Below are 17788 nucleotides of genomic sequence, written 5' to 3' on the forward strand. Positions count from 1 at the left end.
GAGTCAATTGCAAGAAAACATTCCATGCCACAGCTGCAGAGCTCTGATATAAATTCTGCTCCATCTGTACAGGCTCTATTGGCACCTTTTATCTCTCATCCGAAAATTCCTGAGACACAAACCGCACCCGATAGTGACATCACAGAGATGGGACTGGTTACCGTACAGCGTGACATGGCAGCTCTCGCTTATACGGTATCACATGGGTGTGCAGGATTCATTGGAGAGTGCAGATAATGGGCTATTGGTTACACAGGCCACACGTGGGGCTTATCACTTATTTACTTACTGTTGCTGTATTCTTCCTGATCCTTATTTGTGTAAGGAGATCTGTGTGTTTCTTCCTTTGTCGGCATTTCTCCAACTCTATAATATACAGTAAAAAAATAGTGTCAGATGTGAAGCTGATTCTGTGTTAATTGCTACATTATAAAAATAAATTATACTCCTCTGCTTGCACTGGACAGTTAAAATGAACTGTTTATCTGTCTGTCTGTCTCGTCAACTACTGCTGATTTGGGTGTGATGTTGTCACTGTAAAGTAGTATTTCGCATGCAGATACACCCACGTTCTATTCGCACCGCTGTGCAAATAAGACGCATTTGAAGGGGAAAAGTCGCAATGGAAATGGGGTAAATCCCAGGTCTGACTCGGCTTAGAACCGTGGGCCTGATTCAGAGCCGGACGCTCTTTGAGAGTGCTTGCTCTGGATCAGGGCGTCCCTTTTTTTTTTTTTAAAGACGGCCTCCTGGCCGCACGCTAAGCTGTGGGTGACCACCCACAGCTTTAGCGGGTGGCCAGACGAGACCCTTGTGGTAGGGTCTCGTCCATCGCAAGCCCCAGTGAGCTTCCGGCTCTAATAGAGCCGGAAGCTCACTACTGAGGCCGCACCTAAACAGCAGGCATTCCTTCGGGAACGCCTCCGTTTGGCCAGCCACCCCCCCCTGCCCGCCTCCAAAACGGGGCGAGCTGTCAATCACAATCGACAGCCGCCCCGCTTTGGTGCGAGACCCGTAGCGACGGAGCGCGCGTCGCTGGTCGGGTCTCGCGCATGCCGGAGCCGGCTCCGGCATGCGCATGTGCAGTGGGGGACCATCGACCCGCTTGCGAGCGCTGTGCACTAGCGAGGGGTCTGAATCAGACCCCGTGTTCCAAATCCCGAGTCAGACCCGTGGGTGTTTTGGTGGAAAAGGGGTACAAAATAGCAATTGGGCTTTGTTATTTCATTATATATAGGACCTCCCCAAATGCACCTTGTTGGACGTCACTCATTGTTTTGTGTGTTATAATTAATCAACCGTAAAACAGAGGTTAAAAAATAATATAATAATAAAAGCGGATGAATGCAGCTAATTGCCGCAATATCTTACCTTTATTGCCCTCAGATATAGATCAGATCATTACCATACTTGGCATTTTGGAAAACGTGGTCAGAAGATATCGCTTTTGCCATTTCTGACCCCTCTAACAGGCTCCAGTTACAAGTGGCCAAAGTGGGCATTGATCCGTTCACTGGGGCCAATCATTAATCAGGACTTTGCTACTACTCTTATCTATTGCGGTGGTGATTACTGTGCAGTGTAAGCCCAGGCATGTTACAGGAGACATCACTCCTCTCTGTTACTCACCTGTCTCTGGATCTAACAAACGTCTCATCTAAAACAAAGGAAGCACAGAGACATGTTAGCTTGTCATTTACACTGTGATCACTGTACGTAACTGAAAGCAATGGGCAGGAGTCTGATTCGAACGCCGATATTTCCGCAAATGAGCAATGTTATTCAACTGCGCATAGTAGCTGAGAAGTCGCACAGCGCACGCGTCCCACAGTGTGTGCGTACAGAGTTGCGGTAGTGTTTGAGATGCACAGTCTGATAAATATATTGGGTGCTCCTGGGTCGTGACTGAGAGGTGGCTAATCAGGTGCACAGTGATGGTCCGTCGTCTAGGTGCATTATGGGAGTGGCCGCGGGCGTGTCACATTACTGGCCGCAAGCTCAGACGCTTAATCGCTCACATCGGAGGCCATACTTTGACATAGAATCTGCACCTAGTACGGGGCGGGTGCAAGATTAGATTGTGCGTCCGAATGTGGCGTCTACAGACGTACCAAGCGGGATTGTGGCATCTAAAGATGCACAAAGTGGTCTTCCTCGGCCCGAGCACAGTCAGACGCACGGATGTGCACCGGGGGAAGGGCTGATGCTAGCTTTAGCATAAAGTCGCAGACGTGACTACTGCAAATAGCGGTTGAAGCAGCGCAGAAATCTGAATTAGCCCCAATGGATCTATGAAGTTAGTTGCATGTTGCACAACAGGACACTTACTTTATCACACAGTAGTCTTAAGGGGCCTATCCATTATCAGATTTATTTCTGAGCGATGAAAGACAAAAGATATCCCTTGAAAATTCCGGTGGCTGTGCTGAACGATATCTGTCATGTACATGACAGATTTTAGCGAACGATGAACGATATCGCATGGCATCATTCAGGGAGTGGATTTTTTCTCTGCAGCGCTCTGTAGCTGCTGCTAATATCTTTCGTAGTTTACTGCATATAAACTGCACGAAATTGCTAATATCGTACAGCTATATGCGATAATTGACCAACATGTCGGAGAGATGATAGATGCGATTTATCGGCCGCATCTGTCATCGTTCAGGGCCTATCCATTAGCAGATATAATGAACGATTGAACGATATATATCGTTCATTCGTTCATTTTATCTGCTAATGGATAGGCCCCTTTACGGGATTCCTCTAACAATTAATTTATAACGCCCGGTTCCTTGCAACAGATCCCAGATCACATCACCAGAGCTATCGAACAGTAACATTTATTTATTTACGTGACAGAGAGAGAGAGTGTGATATTGATACTTATATTTGTACCTTCTCAATTGCTTTTTGTACTGTTATTTGATATTCTGGGTTTGCATTAGTACCTCGTGCTTATCATTGTGTAAATGAAGATGGCGTTATTGAATGTCTATGTGATTATAATGCAGCCATTAATATGATGCTGCTTACTCTGACCCTTTTGGGTTCATTGATTACACATAGCAATTCTGTATATTCTGATTTCCTTAATAGCTCCAGGGTACTAGTTCTAGCGTTTTTTTTTAAATATCACACTTTTGTGATTTTTTTTTCCCAATATAATGATGTTTTTGTTTACTAGATGTGCTTTATATAGTGTTCTTACTATGTGGGTGTCCCTGGCTGGTGCTTTTGCTTATGATGGGGCTTGGCTATGCAGCCACAGGTGACCCCTGTTATACTAATGCATGTGGGTGGTGCTTGTGGCTGTATTAAACCTCAGGGCTGTCATTACAGTCTGAGCAGCCCCCCTGAGGAAGGCGTGTTATACACACATCCCGATGCGGCTGTCGGGGTGGGGCTCATTATTATTCCTTATTGGATGTGAAAACTGTTCATGCTGTTTCTGGTAAGTATCTTGTTAACTTTGACTCTGTGCTTTGTTTAAATAAATGGATTGAGACTTTACATTGGTGTGCTGGCCTCTGACAGCCCTCATGGAGCTGCAGGTAGATAGATCAATAGATAGATACAAAAAAGGTACTTTCCCTATAAAAAAAACAATAAACAATTTTAAATGCAATAATTATGATATTACTTTGCAATAGAGAATGCAGATTAAGGGCCTAATTCAGACCTGCTCGCGAGCGCTGAACGCTCGCAAGCGGGTCGATGTTGGCCAAGTGCGCATGCGCACGACGGAGGCGGCTCCGTCTTGCGCACGCGCGAGACCCGAATAACGACGGCCAAGCCGTCGCTATGGGTCTCGCACCAAAGGGGGTGTGCTGTCGATGGTGAGTGACAGCACGCCCCCTTTGGTGGGCGTGCCGGGGGCGTTGCTGCCCAGACGGAGGCGTTCCCATGGAAACGCCTACCGTCTGGGGCCGTGATGTCAGTGGGAGTGTGTTTGGTCTTGACCATCGCGACCATCTTTTTGGCCGCTTGCTATAGCTGTGGGTGGTCACCCACAGCTATGCGAGCGGGACGGCCCTGATTCAGAGCGCGCGCTCTGTCAGAGCGTCCTGCTCTGAATCAGGGCCTAAATTCGATGTCATTTAAATCAGGCTGTGGTTACCCCACTCCCCCAGACTAAAGCTGGCCACACATCTAAAGATTATCTGTCCAACCAGCCAACTAGTAGATTGGTTGGAATGAAAATCTGGTAAGGAATACAATCAGCAATTTGCTCCCAGACGCTGAAAAATGGACCAAAACTGTTGTATGAACAAATAGTTTAGATCAAACATTTAACAAACTTGTCTGAACGACCATTTTCATCTGTTTTCTGGCATTTAGGAGCACATTGCTGATCATCATTTACTCCCATTCCTTACCAGATTCTCATTCCAACCAATCAACAAGTTGGCTGGTTGGATGTAAGTTGTTCTAGTGTGTGGCCAGCTTAAGAAGTCTTAATTGTAAAGTGACAGATCTCTCATCCTTTCTATATGTTACTGCTCCTAAACAGAAAAAAACTTCTATGAAAAATATATAATATTAATACTATTGTTAAGCTATTTTTTTTTTCAAATCTCACATTGTCCGTGGCTTGTACGCAGGGACAGTTTGATCAGAGAACTCGGTAAGACCAGATAAAACTAGCGCCCCACATGGGGGTCGGGTCATCCACTGTGATGGCGTTTTCTAACCAAATGATCATGCCAGGAAATTTTCTTTCATTGTTTCTGCCTTAAATGATAACTTTTTACTCTTCGGGATTTTACAGAAGACGTAGAAAAAATATATGGTCACCTGCAGGGACCCAGGAAACCATAAAACTCAATCTACAGAATGTCGATGGAAGTAGAGGCCACTATATATATATATATATATATATATATATATATATATATATATATATATACTGTATTAATTATTTTATTGAAATATGATATAAGTCCCACTAAAATGAACCGACCATGTATCCTACCAATCACTTTCTGAGCCCCACAGCAATAGTTTGAAGGGCCCCCTCCCCAGTGCGTCTAGAGATGCCTCTCTCCACACTGGGCGTTCAATGTATGCCCATAATAGTGCCCTTCTTCATTTTATGCACCATACAGTAATAACCCCTGTGACCGGAAGCTTTGCCGCAGTGCCTTTGGTGTGTAAAGCAACATGAAGAGTATACAAAATGTGTATATAATTTACAGTGTGGTTAAAATACATTGAACACATGTTCTATTTAATGCACAGTTGTAGAACAGCCATGTTTGGGAAATGCCTGATTAAATATATGGACTATGGGTCTGATTCAGAGCCGGACGCTATTTGCGCTCGCTCGTTCAGAAAAAAGGCGTGGCTATTCAAATTAACCGTTCGCTCTTTGCGGTCTGTTGACCCCTCTATGTTAGAACGAGCGAACAAAACTTGCGGTCCTAACTTTGATAAAAACGCCCCCTGGCCGCTCGCATCATACGTCATGTCCGCTATTTATTAGATTAATCAAGTACATCGAAAGGCGAATGAACTGCTCGCTATTTTTGTGGTTGGTTTTTACTACCGCAATGTTGCGAGCAGTTCTGGCTATAAATAACCAAGTGACGTGGTCAATGACGCTGCTGTATTAATTATGCACACCCATAAAACGCCGTTTTGACCATTTGGCACGCCTGCGTTCTGATCTCCACTCCCCGTTTTCAGGCACCTTCCCCTGTTACCACCCACATACGCCTCATTCTGTCACTCAAATTAGCAGGCATTCGCTATTTAGCGAGCACACGATTTTCGGCCGCACTGACTGGTTCGCCCATGCGTATTACAATCCGTACGCATGCGCAGTTGTGCGAACATCGCTCGGAACGAACGAGTGGCCGCTTACGAGCGGCTCTGAATGAGACCCTATGCACTTATGGGAATGTTTTTCAAACCTATTTAATTTTGCGGGGCTTTGACATTTGGGAGCAGATTGTTCTCGGACATTCTCACATAGGGAATGATACGGTAATAATCCTGGCCCTAGCAAAGGTCATATATTAATTTAAAGCACTTTCTCTGAAATGCACACTAGGGCGTCTCCTGTATGTCTCCAGGTAAAATGTACAGAGACACATGGGTGAAAAATTAATTTGTTGTTTTTCAGGAATTTTCTGTACATTTGTGGAAGCCGTGTGCTAATTCTATTACCGATTAACCCTCATAGACGCTTCGATTCTGTTTGGTAGATATATCAAAGGAGGAATACAATTTAACTTATACTAGGCTTAGGGGCCCATTTATCATTTAAAAGTTGCAGTGTATTCCCCTAATGTATTATGGAGGGATCCCAGCAGATATCTGCTGTTGTCCCTCCATATCCGCCGGCACCACAACTCCCATATGTTTCTATGGGGGAACCAATGCTTTCAGTATTATCAAGCTCCGGAATGCGACGGAACTGGAACTTGATCCCCGCAGCTTATGCCATCTGGAGATAGTGTAAGCCGCTGTAACCTATGGGCTACACATCGCATAACTAGCCAGGAGAAGGATCCCGCAGGATCCCCGAAACAGGAATGAAGAGGTCGCTGAGTCCCGTTTTTCAGGCACGGGCAATGGGCCAGACCCAATTTCTTAACTGTCCATTTCGTGAACTTGGTAGGGAATCAGTATGAAATACCGCCGGCCCTGTGGCCGACCATTCGAATCCCGTCAACCCTTGGCCGACAAAAGCATAGATCCCGGCAGCGGAAGCCCGACAGCGCTGGAAATCCCCCCTAACCCTAAACCTCCTTAGGGGTGCCTAACCCTAACCTCCCCCCCAAGTGCCTAACCCTAACCCCCCCCTTCCCCGTTGCCTAACCCTAAGTCCCCCGGGGGGTGACTAACCCTAAGTCCCCCATGGGGCTGCCTAACCCTCCCTCCCCCTACCCTAACCCTCCCGGGGGGGAGCCTAACCCTGTCCCCCCCCGGGTGCCCTAAACCTAACCCTGTCCGCTGGCGGTGCCCGGCATCCCTTCGATCGGGATGCCGGGCGCCGGTCTCCCGGCGTCAGGTAAATGACAGGCGTCTAGATATAGACGCCGGTCATTTATCCCACGCCGGGATAAAGCAATCGGGAAGCCGGCTGTCGGGATTAAGACAGTCGGTTTTCCGATTGCATCCCCTTGGTAGACCATTATATGAGTTGGGTCTGGGGCCCCCTAAGCCTTTGGGCCCCATAGCAATGACACCCCTTGCACCCACAATGGCTACACCCATGCTACCAATATCTGTTGCGAAAAATGTTTCCTGTCTCACAACTAGCTTTAAAGTCTCAGCAACATCAATACCTTTACCGACGATGGCCACTTAGCTTAGGACAAATATGACGTACGCAAAATAATCATATTAGAGTATTGTACATTTCAATATTTAATTCTGCAAACGGCTGACAATCTCCCAAGTTCTACACATGCATAGGATTGATGTTACCTGTGTTTGGCTGATGTTGGACACATCTTGTGAATAAAGGAGCCACTTTGTGTCTATATATAAAGAGCAGGACAACGGTGAGGAGAAGCACCAGCAACATGGCCCCAAGTACCGGCCACAGCAGACTCCACTCTGTCAAGAGATTAATATTTAGAACAAACTGTAATAATTATATTTGTAAAGGTCACAATAATATAACTGCTGCTCTGAAACACTAATAAAAGGGCAACAATTCAGAAAAGTGGTTCATGAGCTGTATACAGTAATTACACTTATCAGGAATGACTGATTATGGACAGCTTAGAGGAAAGAATGGACAGACATGATAGGATAGAAACATTCAGACACAACAAAGTAGGGATGTGCAGGCTTGGATTAGTTAGGATTTTCCCGCCAAATTCTGATTTTTTTTATTTATTTTTCCCGCCAAAAATCAGGTCTCAGAGTCAAAACGTCATCTTTCATGGAGAAAGAGGCAAACCATAATCTTTCATGGAGAAAGAGGCAAAACGTAATCTTTCATGGACTTTTGTCCAGGAATGATGATGTTTTGCCTCTTTCTGAGACCTGATTTTTGGCGGGAAAAATCCAAATTTGGCAGGAAATTCCGAACTAATCCGAGCCTGCACATCCCTACAACAAAGGTATCAATAGAGTTCAGGAAGATGTTACTTATTATACAAATCCCATATTTTTATAATAAGATTTTTGTTTTACAGCAAATTCGGTTTCTGTGAGCTATATATAAATAACTTAATCGATAAAATAAATGTTAAAAATAGATATAGTCTAAACTTCATGTTGATAAAGACTTTCAGCTTTGATAGGAGACCTATTAATTTCATAATACAGGGTATTAATCCACCAACATAATGCAGACTTTGGCCCTAGTGGATGGAGGCTCTTCTCAAATAATATGAATTCTATTCTATAGTAATTCTATTATATTAAGTGCTCTAAGAGTTCATACTGCATTCAAGTGTATGGAGCAAGTTTTAACAACTAATCTATATATTCTAAAAATAAATATTAAAGTCTTCACATAGAAATATTCACTACCTGCTTTTCTCTGTCGAAGTCTAGCTAGATTGAAATACATATTTAACACCTTCATTTGTTCACATATTTATAATTACATACAAACACTCAAACCGGTAGGATATAAACCTCCAAGCCAGTACATAAAATATTTTTAAAACGGTAAAGGAAAAGAAAGGTCCTAGCAATAATAAACGATGAAGTCTGCTTTCTCTTGTCAAAAGTCCGAACCAGCACTGAACAGAAAAAACTTTCCCATTGTTTATGAGCATGTCGACCCCAAAGTCCGATGGGCTTATGTAATAAGGTGCGAGCTGCAGCCGCTGCGGAGACTCTTGCCAGTCTTCCCGTATTTTTAAAGCAGCAATCATTTTAAAAAGACTGGCGGGAGTTCCCGCAGCGGCTGTAGCTCGCACCTTATTACATAAGCACCCTTGTCTGACTTGTTTTATTATGTAACCATAGAAAAGACAGCAGTCCCGCTCCTTTCAAAGGCACCTAATAACAAAGTCCTCACCTTTTTTCTTCATGGTAATATTGAATTCTGCCATAGGATCTGTCAAAATAATAAGTTTTTAACATACTGTAAATACTTTAATACATTCCATGATTATTACTCTATTTTCTAAACAAAATACTGTATTTCTTAAAGGAAATCAACGTCATAGAACAAACCAATAGGAGTCAGCTTTAACAATGTAACTGTATCCATCTGATGTCTCCTTCACCTTCCTGTACTGTACTCCTGTACAACTCAGTTGTGTCTCTTGGCAGACAGCAGCTAGAGTATTGTACTATATGCCCATAGAGAGCAAATGTACAAACAAAAATTATTACTGCAAAATATTAATCATGTCTTAGCAAGATGACTTAAGGTGCGTATCCACTACATGACATCGTTATCGTTCAATCGCTCATTAATAGTTCATAAATCGTGCACTAAAATGTCAGAAATGACCAGCGATGCTCGGTCGTTTTCGACATCGTTCATCGCCCGAACATGACGGTCAAACTGACGATATCTGTGTTTGGGGATGAGGGAGGGTGCCTGCACTGAACGCCATATCGTTCAGTGTGGGCACTGCACATTCTAATGAACGACTGCACGATAACGGTATCATTATCGTATTATCATGCAGTCCTTCATTGTCGGCAAGTGTATACGCGGCATTAGACCAATTTTAAGATGATTGATACATCCAACAAGTAATGTGTTTGTAAGATAACTGATGTAGCTTTTGCACATGAAATGAGTTAATTGACGAAACAAAAATATTTACATAATTAGAAATTATTTAATTTAAACAAAAAAATTATAAAATATATCACTAAGGGGCCTATGTATCATGCTGTAGTTTCTGCATAATTTATGTATTGTTCCTTTGTACCAACGGCACAATGCAGGAGATTTCACAGAAATCACCGGCAAAGTGCTAATTAGCACATATATATATATATATATATATATGTGTTCACTCTAGCTCCGGCGGCAGGCAGGGTGCCGGAGCTAGAGAGGGCAACTTTGTGTGCGTGGGCGAAAAGGGGTCGTGGCCATAAAAGGGGGCGTGTCTATAAGACGCGTCCCCTTTTTCATCATACTTGGGGGCATGCCCGGCACTTACGGACATGCCGGGCAGCCCCCAAGCGCTGCAGACAGGGAGAACAGATGCCAGGCGCATGCGCCCGGCGTCTATTCTCCGGCAGTGACCGGGTCACCGCACATTTCTCCACCCGCGGGACACTGCGTCACGCGGGTGAAGACTGCAGCCGCAGCCTATGAGGGCAGGGTGCTTTTTGCCATCCAAAAGGAGGGCAGGGTGCCGCACCCTGCTAAAACAGCCTAGCAGGAACGCTATATATATAATGTATATGATTTTGTGCCTTTCTCCCCCTTTCATCTTTTTTTATTACCTCTTCCTTGGATTTTTTTTCCCATATTGCATAATACTTCCTTTGTTAAATTTCTTCTTTGACCCTGGTCTGGGGACGGTTTCCGAGCTCCGGCTGGCGGAGCTCCTCCCTGCACGGCTCTTTAGTGACTCACAATGAGTGTCAGACACATGGGACGTCACCTCACTCATGTACTTGTCTCATCCCCATGTGTCTAACACTGACACACTTGGGGTCTAGTTACTAAGCAGTGTTAGGAGACAGAGTGAAAAAGGATGAGGTACCAGCCAATCAGCTCCTAACTGCCATTTTTCAAACACAGCCTGTGAGATGACAGGAGCTGATTGGCTGGTACCTTATCACTTTTCACTCTGTCTCTTAACACTGCTTAGTAACTAGACCCCAGTGTCTCTACTAGAGAACCGTGCAGTGAATGAGTAATGTATGCTGGAAGAGGTGAGCTGGGGACTGCTGGCCAGCGCTACATGGATGCTGGCCCAGGCTTACATGGCCATTATGGGCTAGGGGGCAGAGGGCTGGCACCCTGGTGTTAATGTTAAGTCATAAAATGTTTCCAAATATGGGTGTAGTTGATGTTTTTTCAACTATTTAAGCAAATAACTACTCACCTGTAACAATCAGAGTAATGGTCTTGCTAAGTTGTTTCTGCGATGAGAAATCATTGCCAGAGTCGCAGTAATAGGGACCAGCCATGGCCGGGGAGGTGATGGCCAGTCTGAGCTCTGCTGCCGTCTCTTCATGCACAGTAGTATTACCGAAGCGCATTCCTTTATGGTAAAACTGGTAGTGTATAGGCAGGGAGCCTTTCCTGGACTCACACAGGAGCACAACCTCATTCCCCACTAACACCGCATCCGGTATGAGCTTCAGCTGAGGCTGATCCACATTAGCTGTGGAGATAAAGACATCAGGTAGTCAGTAAAATGTGAAGCACATATCTGGGGCATTTATTTGCATTTAAATTACAAATGAATCCTAGTATGAAAAATAATTAACTTTGACAAGTGACAAATATTAATTTCTCTAAATTCCAGAATGATCAACTAAACCATAACCATTAATGATTTCATCTACAGTCATAGTAGAAATTGTTATAGGTGAAAAAGAAGGCACATTTTCCGATGTCTCAGAAGATATTGCAACCCACTGGGGCATTCCTCTGACTATAGACATACAGTATATGGGGGGGTGATACATAGTGACTACTATGCCAGTCTGCATAGCATGTCTTGTGTGGCTCCACTCTGTAAATGAACAGAACAGTGGGCACAGGCAGATTAAAGTGCTTCTGTCGCCATCCCCTGCTTACACCTCGTGAGGTGGGACAGGAGCTTTCCAACGTATAGTGAGGGTTTTAACACACACAGGGCCTAACTCAGAGATGGACCCAGTTCACATTGCTGCTGCGTCTTTGAATAGATCCTAAAATCGGGTGTTTTTTGGGGAATATGACACCGAAATTAATGATAAATAGGCCTATGAATGAGGCCCACAGAGTATAACTGGGATGCACCTATGTCTGAGAAAGCCGTATTATTTGTGGAAGATCAAGAGTAGGAGCAAAAGCCAGGAGATGGCAATGGCTTTATTGAAGCACTTATGAATGGCTGTCTGTGGACGCTGTGAAAAGCAGCAGAAAGTTACAGATGAATAGTATGGGGAAGAGACACCGAAACTTTGCTGTAAGTAAAACATAGACTGCCCACACGTTATGACCAAGTGACATGTTGTTGTCGGAAAGCCAATTGCAGAGAGTCAGGAAAGAAATGAGAAGATAGAAAATGACATAGGGAGTTGTGCACAAGTCGCTAAAGTCAAAGAGGAGGAGAGAAATTTGGTGGTACTGTAGTTGATATTGGTTGGAGATGAAGTTCATTGTGAGAGACCAAAGGAGGAAGTCAGTAAAATTAATATGTTGAGAACACCTATTTACTAAAGTGCGAGTTTTTAGAAGTGGAGATGTTGCCCATAGCAACCAATCAGATTCTACTTAACATTTATCTAGCACTGTCTAGAAGATTATATGTAGAATCTGATTGGTTGCTATGGGCAACATCTCCACTTCTAAAAATCAGCACTTTAGTAAATATACCCCCTAGTATGAGATTAGTTAGGCCAGAGGATAGGAGATATGTGTTTTCAATGCTTCAAACTTGGCAAGCAACTGGGAAATTGGTCCTGGTGCGTGATACAAAACAGCGACATGAAGGAAGATAGCTCAGACAGATTGGGGCTCATTCTGAGTCAGATGGATCTCTGTGGGCACAAGTGGAGTTTGCATGTGCAGATTTGAATTTACACCATTTTGTGTATGTCCATATTATTATGAATTGTCCGGAACTTGGCTGGATCTGTCTTTCTATGAAAGTGGGCCTTTCAGGGAGGGGACTGGGTGGTGATGATGCAATTGTACAGGACCGCCCTAACTTGTGGGAGGGTCATGGATGTGCATCCATAGCTCCGTGCAATTCTGAGTTCCATACGGAGAGGTGAAGCCTGTTTCTGACCGATCTACGTCACCTACAAAGGGCAGGGGCAAGTACTAATTACACTAATACTAATGGTGACGGGTGTGGCGGCTGGCATAAAATCGTGGCTTTCGCGCGATCCCCCGCAGTGACCCTACGGAATCTACCATCTGCATAAAGTAGTAAATTAGGCTTACGCGACTGCCCACAAATACAACTACTTTGCCTGCGAGTCAGAATCATCCCTATTATGTTTACATCAAGAGCAGAAGATAAGATAGAGGGATCTGGGGGCATGCAGGATGCAGAACCGGACTGGGACCAGCAGGAATAGCTTGCAGAACTGGACTGGGACCGGCAGGGACAACTTGCAGAACTGGACTGGGACCAGCAGGGATAACTTGCAGAACTGGACTGGGATCAGCAGGAATAACTTGCAGAAACTGGACTGGGATCAGCAGGAATAGCTTGCAGAACCGGACTGGGACCGGCAGGGACAACTTGCAGAACTGGACTGGGACCAGCAGGAATAGCTTGCAGAACTGGACTGGGACCAGCAGGAATAGCTTGCAGAACTGGACTGGGACCAGCAGGAATAGCTTGCAGAACTGAACTGGGACCGGCAGGGATAACTTGCAGAACTGGTTTGGGACCAGCAGGGATAACTTGCAGAACTGATTTGGGACCGGCAGGGATAACTTGCAGAACTGGACTGGGACCGGCAGGAATAGCTTGCAGAACTGGACTGGGACCGGCAGAGATAACTTGCAGAACTGGACTGGGATCAGCAGGAATAACTTGCAGAAACTGGACTGGGATCAGCAGGAATAGCTTGCAGAACCGGACTGGGACCGGCAGGGACAACTTGCAGAATTGGACTGGGACCAGCAGGAATAGCTTGCAGAACTGGACTGGGACCAGCAGCAATAGCTTGCAGAACTGGACTGGGACCAGCAGGAATAGCTTGCAGAACTGAACTGGGACCGGCAGGGATAACTTGCAGAACTGGTTTGGGACCAGCAGGGATAACTTGCAGAACTGATTTGGGACCGGCAGGGATAACTTGCAGAACTGATTTGGGACCGGCAGGGATAACTTGCAGAACTGGACTGGGACCGGCAGGGATAACTTGCAGAACTGGACTGGGACCGGCAGGGATAACTTGCAGAACTGGACTGGGACCGGCAGGGATAACTTGCAGAACTGGACTGGGACCGGCAGGGATAACTTGCAGAACTGGACTGGGATCGGCAGGGATAACTTGCAGAACTGGACTGGGACCGGCAGGGATAACTTGCAGAATTGGACTTGGAACCACAGGAGCCCAGAACAGTAACTTGCACGCAGGGAGAAAGTAACAGCATAACCTGTTACACCACAGAAAGTAACTATTATTCAGGCAATGAGTGCTGGCACTCATGCCCCTTATAGGCCCCTTGATACAGTAGCTCAGGATTGGTGGAGACTCAGAGCTAGGAACAGCGCGGCGGAATCTTTGCAGCGGGGACTCCCACTTCAGAACAGCCGGCCGCACAGAGGACTATGGAGACCGGACCAGCTATGCGCCCCAGCACTGAGCGCCGCGGACAGGTAAGCAGTGAGCACACAGAACGCTAGCAGCGCCGCTGCCGTGTTGTGACACTTATTCTTATTTGTCCTATGGGTTAGGATATTGTTTGTCTATCTTTTGTGTGATTTAGGGTAACCTAGATTTGACTACATTTCTGTATATGCTACATTATGCAAAGGAACCTCCTAAATATCAAACTTACAGTTATTAAGTCATTTCAAAAAAATTTATGTATATAGTAGCCCCATTAGCACTGACCTTGCACCACACTATATGTACTTGTGTGACAGATTATTCAACAGAAAATTTTAAATAACATAATTACACATAGTAAATAATGAAATGCTCTTAATGTTTTGTTTTTGTAAAGCAGCCTAATGAGCACTCACTCTGTACCAGGATATGTAAGGCTGTGCTGTGTCTCTGGACGCTCCCATCCATGGACTGTACAGAACATGTATAGCCCCCAGTGTGCTCCTCTCCAGCTCGGGGGATGAGATAACGGCTGTCATTAGTAGCTCCCTGTATAGGCTGTGAGTCTCTGTAGAAGGTGTATAAGAGAGGGGCTTCTGTGTTACTGGTGGTCACACACTGTAGTCTGACCTCTTCCCCTTCCAGGACAGTGGCTGCTGGGAGAGCTTCTATCTCTGGGGGCTTGAATAGCTCTAGATCATATTTAAGCAGAAAGAATGTGTTAGAATGTGTGCTGCTCTAATAAGATTTCTGGGAATAATATTAATTATTGCACTTTAGTTCATGACAAGTGCTAAACCTGTTATTTTTTATAAAGACAACACACAAAAAAATATATATTGACATAAAGGTTGCTCCCTTGGCCGGCCTAACAAATAGTGGTACCCCAATAATCAAACATGAATATTGGGGTACCCCTTTACAGTTGATCGGCCAGTTGATCGGCCAATATAGCTGTCAGTGTGTACCCAGCTTAAGTAATAAGATTTCTGGGACATATACTCATTTTTAAACCTTGCTTTACATGGCAAACAATACCCGAGTATTTGAAGGGTCATTTAAATAAACACATAAAGTAGGGTCACAATTAGGACATGAAGTTTTGTTCGATAAATAAAGCCACAACCTGACTATTTTACATCTCCATTCATGATCATTGCTGAAGCAGTTATCCCATTTACAAAAGAATGTAAAAACAAATTGTCATAATACTGCAGTTTTTATGTACTACCAAATGGCAATATCCCATATGGCAATATCCCATATTGAATTAGAGGGGAGCTCCACCCATGGGAGTAGCTATAGTGGGTGCAGGGGGTGCCATTGCTAGGGGGCCCCAGTACCAGCTTATATAGACCAGCTTATATGGGTCTCGCACCAAAGGGGGCGGCTGTCGATTATGATTGACAGCTCGCCCCATTTTGGAGGTGGGCGGGGGGGGGGGGTGGCTACACAAATGGAGGCGTTCCCGAAGGAACGCCTGCCGTTTGTGGAAGGCATCACTGACATCACCAGTGATGTCAGTGGAGAGCTTCCTGCTCTGTTAGAGCAGGAAGCTCTCTGGGGCTTGCGACGGACAAGACCCTACCACAAGGGTCTTGTCGCAAGCACCGATGGCCGCGATGGTCGCGACCATCACCTGGCCGCTCGCAAAAGCTGTGGGTGGTCACTCACAGCTTAGCAAGCGGCCAGGAGGCCGCAAAAAAAATAAAACGACCTGATTAAGAGCGAGCGCTCTTCAAGAGCGTCCGGCTCTGAATCGGGCCCTCAGTTTGATCTATGGTTTCCTGCTCCCTGCATCACCTATTTTTAAGAGTTATCTTACTTAATATTTGAAAAGTGTAATTTGTTTGGTAGTTACCATTATCAAACTCGCCTGTTATTACAGCTTCTGCTGTTATTGTCAAGAAACCATGAGTTTTAATTATACAGTCTCATTGTACTCATATATCGTATTCTACTCCTCCAGCATTAACTCTGCAATCACGTAATTATTGTATAAACCTCTACTATCCTGAGTTGGCTGGCGGCATCTCAGTACTGGTGAGAGAGCGTCTCTTTCTATGGTTGTTATAGGCAGAAGACCTCTGTAATGTGGTTCTAGGGGTTTGATGCAATTGTTCAGGTGTATTGTAACAATTTGTAGTATTCCTTTAGGATAAACATCCAATACATATTGGTGTGATTCTGAGCTCATAAACCAGAGTCTCTACTATTTTGGGGTCACCCCCTCGGATGTTGTCACCCGGTGCGGCCCACACCCAAGTAGTGAGGTCACTGCTTTACGCAAAATAGTGTGTTTTGGAGACTGATATTGTCCATATCCTTTTTGTGAGATGCTGCGGCAAAGGTGTGAGAGATGAGAACACATGAAGGAGGAATGGTTATTGTGGACCCCATTTGTGCAATATAAAATAGACTTAGCGTGCACCTCTGAATCAGGCCTAGTATGAGCATGGTGGAGTGTAAGCAAGGCTAGAATTACTTTTGTGAAAGATTAAACAAAATAAACTTTTAAATTACATAATTATACACAATAAATAACGAAATGCTCTTAATATTTTTGTTTTAGCAAAGTAGCCCTATTGGCACTGACCTTGTACCAGGATATGTAAGGCTGTGCTGTGTCTCTGGACGCTCCCATCCATGGACTGTACAGAACATGTATAGCCCCCAGTGTGCTCCTCTCCAGCTCGGGGGATGAGATAACGGCTGTCATTAGTAGCTCCCTGTATAGGCTGTGAGTCTCTGTAGAATGTGTATAAGAGAGGGGCTTCTGTGTTACTGGTGGTCCCACACTGTAGCCTGATCTCTTCCACTTCCAGGACAGTAGGTGCTGGGAGAGCTTCTATCTCTGGTGACTTGAACATCTCTAATACATAAGGGTATATTTAAGTGCGGGTTTTTAGAAGTGGAGATGTTGTCCATAGCACCCAATCAGATTCTAGCTATTATCTTCTAGAAGGAGCTAGATAAATGTTAAGTAGAATCTGATTGGTTTCTATGGCAACATCTCCACTTAGAAAACACTCACTTTATTAAATATACTTCATAATGTTCAAAAAGAAAATGTTAGAATCGCATGTTACTCTTATGGTGGGTACACACTATACAGATATATCTGCAGATAATGGTTGTTTGTACACACTGAACAACCATCATCTGTGTCTGCCCGCAGGTCCCGGGGGCCAGAGGGCGTGTCTGCAGAAATATCTGTCCATCGGCTGCGCAGCACAGCCAATGCGATATGTCAGTGAACGCCGACGTTCACCGACGTATCGCGGGTACACACTGTCCGACGGGCAGCATATACATTGGCCGATCAGTTGATCGGCCAATGTATCTGTCAGTGTGTACCCAGCTTAAGTAATAAGATTTCTGGGACATATATTAA

General features: G+C 44.8%; 1 protein-coding gene across 1 annotated transcript in view; it reads right to left on the bottom strand.

Moving 5' to 3' along the window:
- Positions 1–17788, bottom strand: part of LOC148532595 (Fc receptor-like protein 3) — a 36288-nt gene that overhangs the window by 5304 nt on the left and 13196 nt on the right. Inside the window, exons 6-12 of the mRNA XM_088467651.1 lie at positions 16991–17266; positions 14811–15086; positions 10992–11273; positions 8990–9028; positions 7435–7566; positions 1630–1657; positions 290–366 (exon numbers count right to left, since the gene is read on the bottom strand). Of these exons, the coding sequence (XP_088323777.1) occupies positions 290–366; positions 1630–1657; positions 7435–7566; positions 8990–9028; positions 10992–11273; positions 14811–15086; positions 16991–17266 (1110 nt within the window). The remainder of the gene's footprint in view (positions 1–289; positions 367–1629; positions 1658–7434; positions 7567–8989; positions 9029–10991; positions 11274–14810; positions 15087–16990; positions 17267–17788) is intronic.

This window comes from Taudactylus pleione, unplaced genomic scaffold, assembly GCF_031769625.1.
Source record: "Taudactylus pleione unplaced genomic scaffold, aTauple2 ptg000073l, whole genome shotgun sequence".
In the NCBI taxonomy this organism is placed as follows: Eukaryota; Metazoa; Chordata; class Amphibia; order Anura; family Myobatrachidae; genus Taudactylus; species Taudactylus pleione.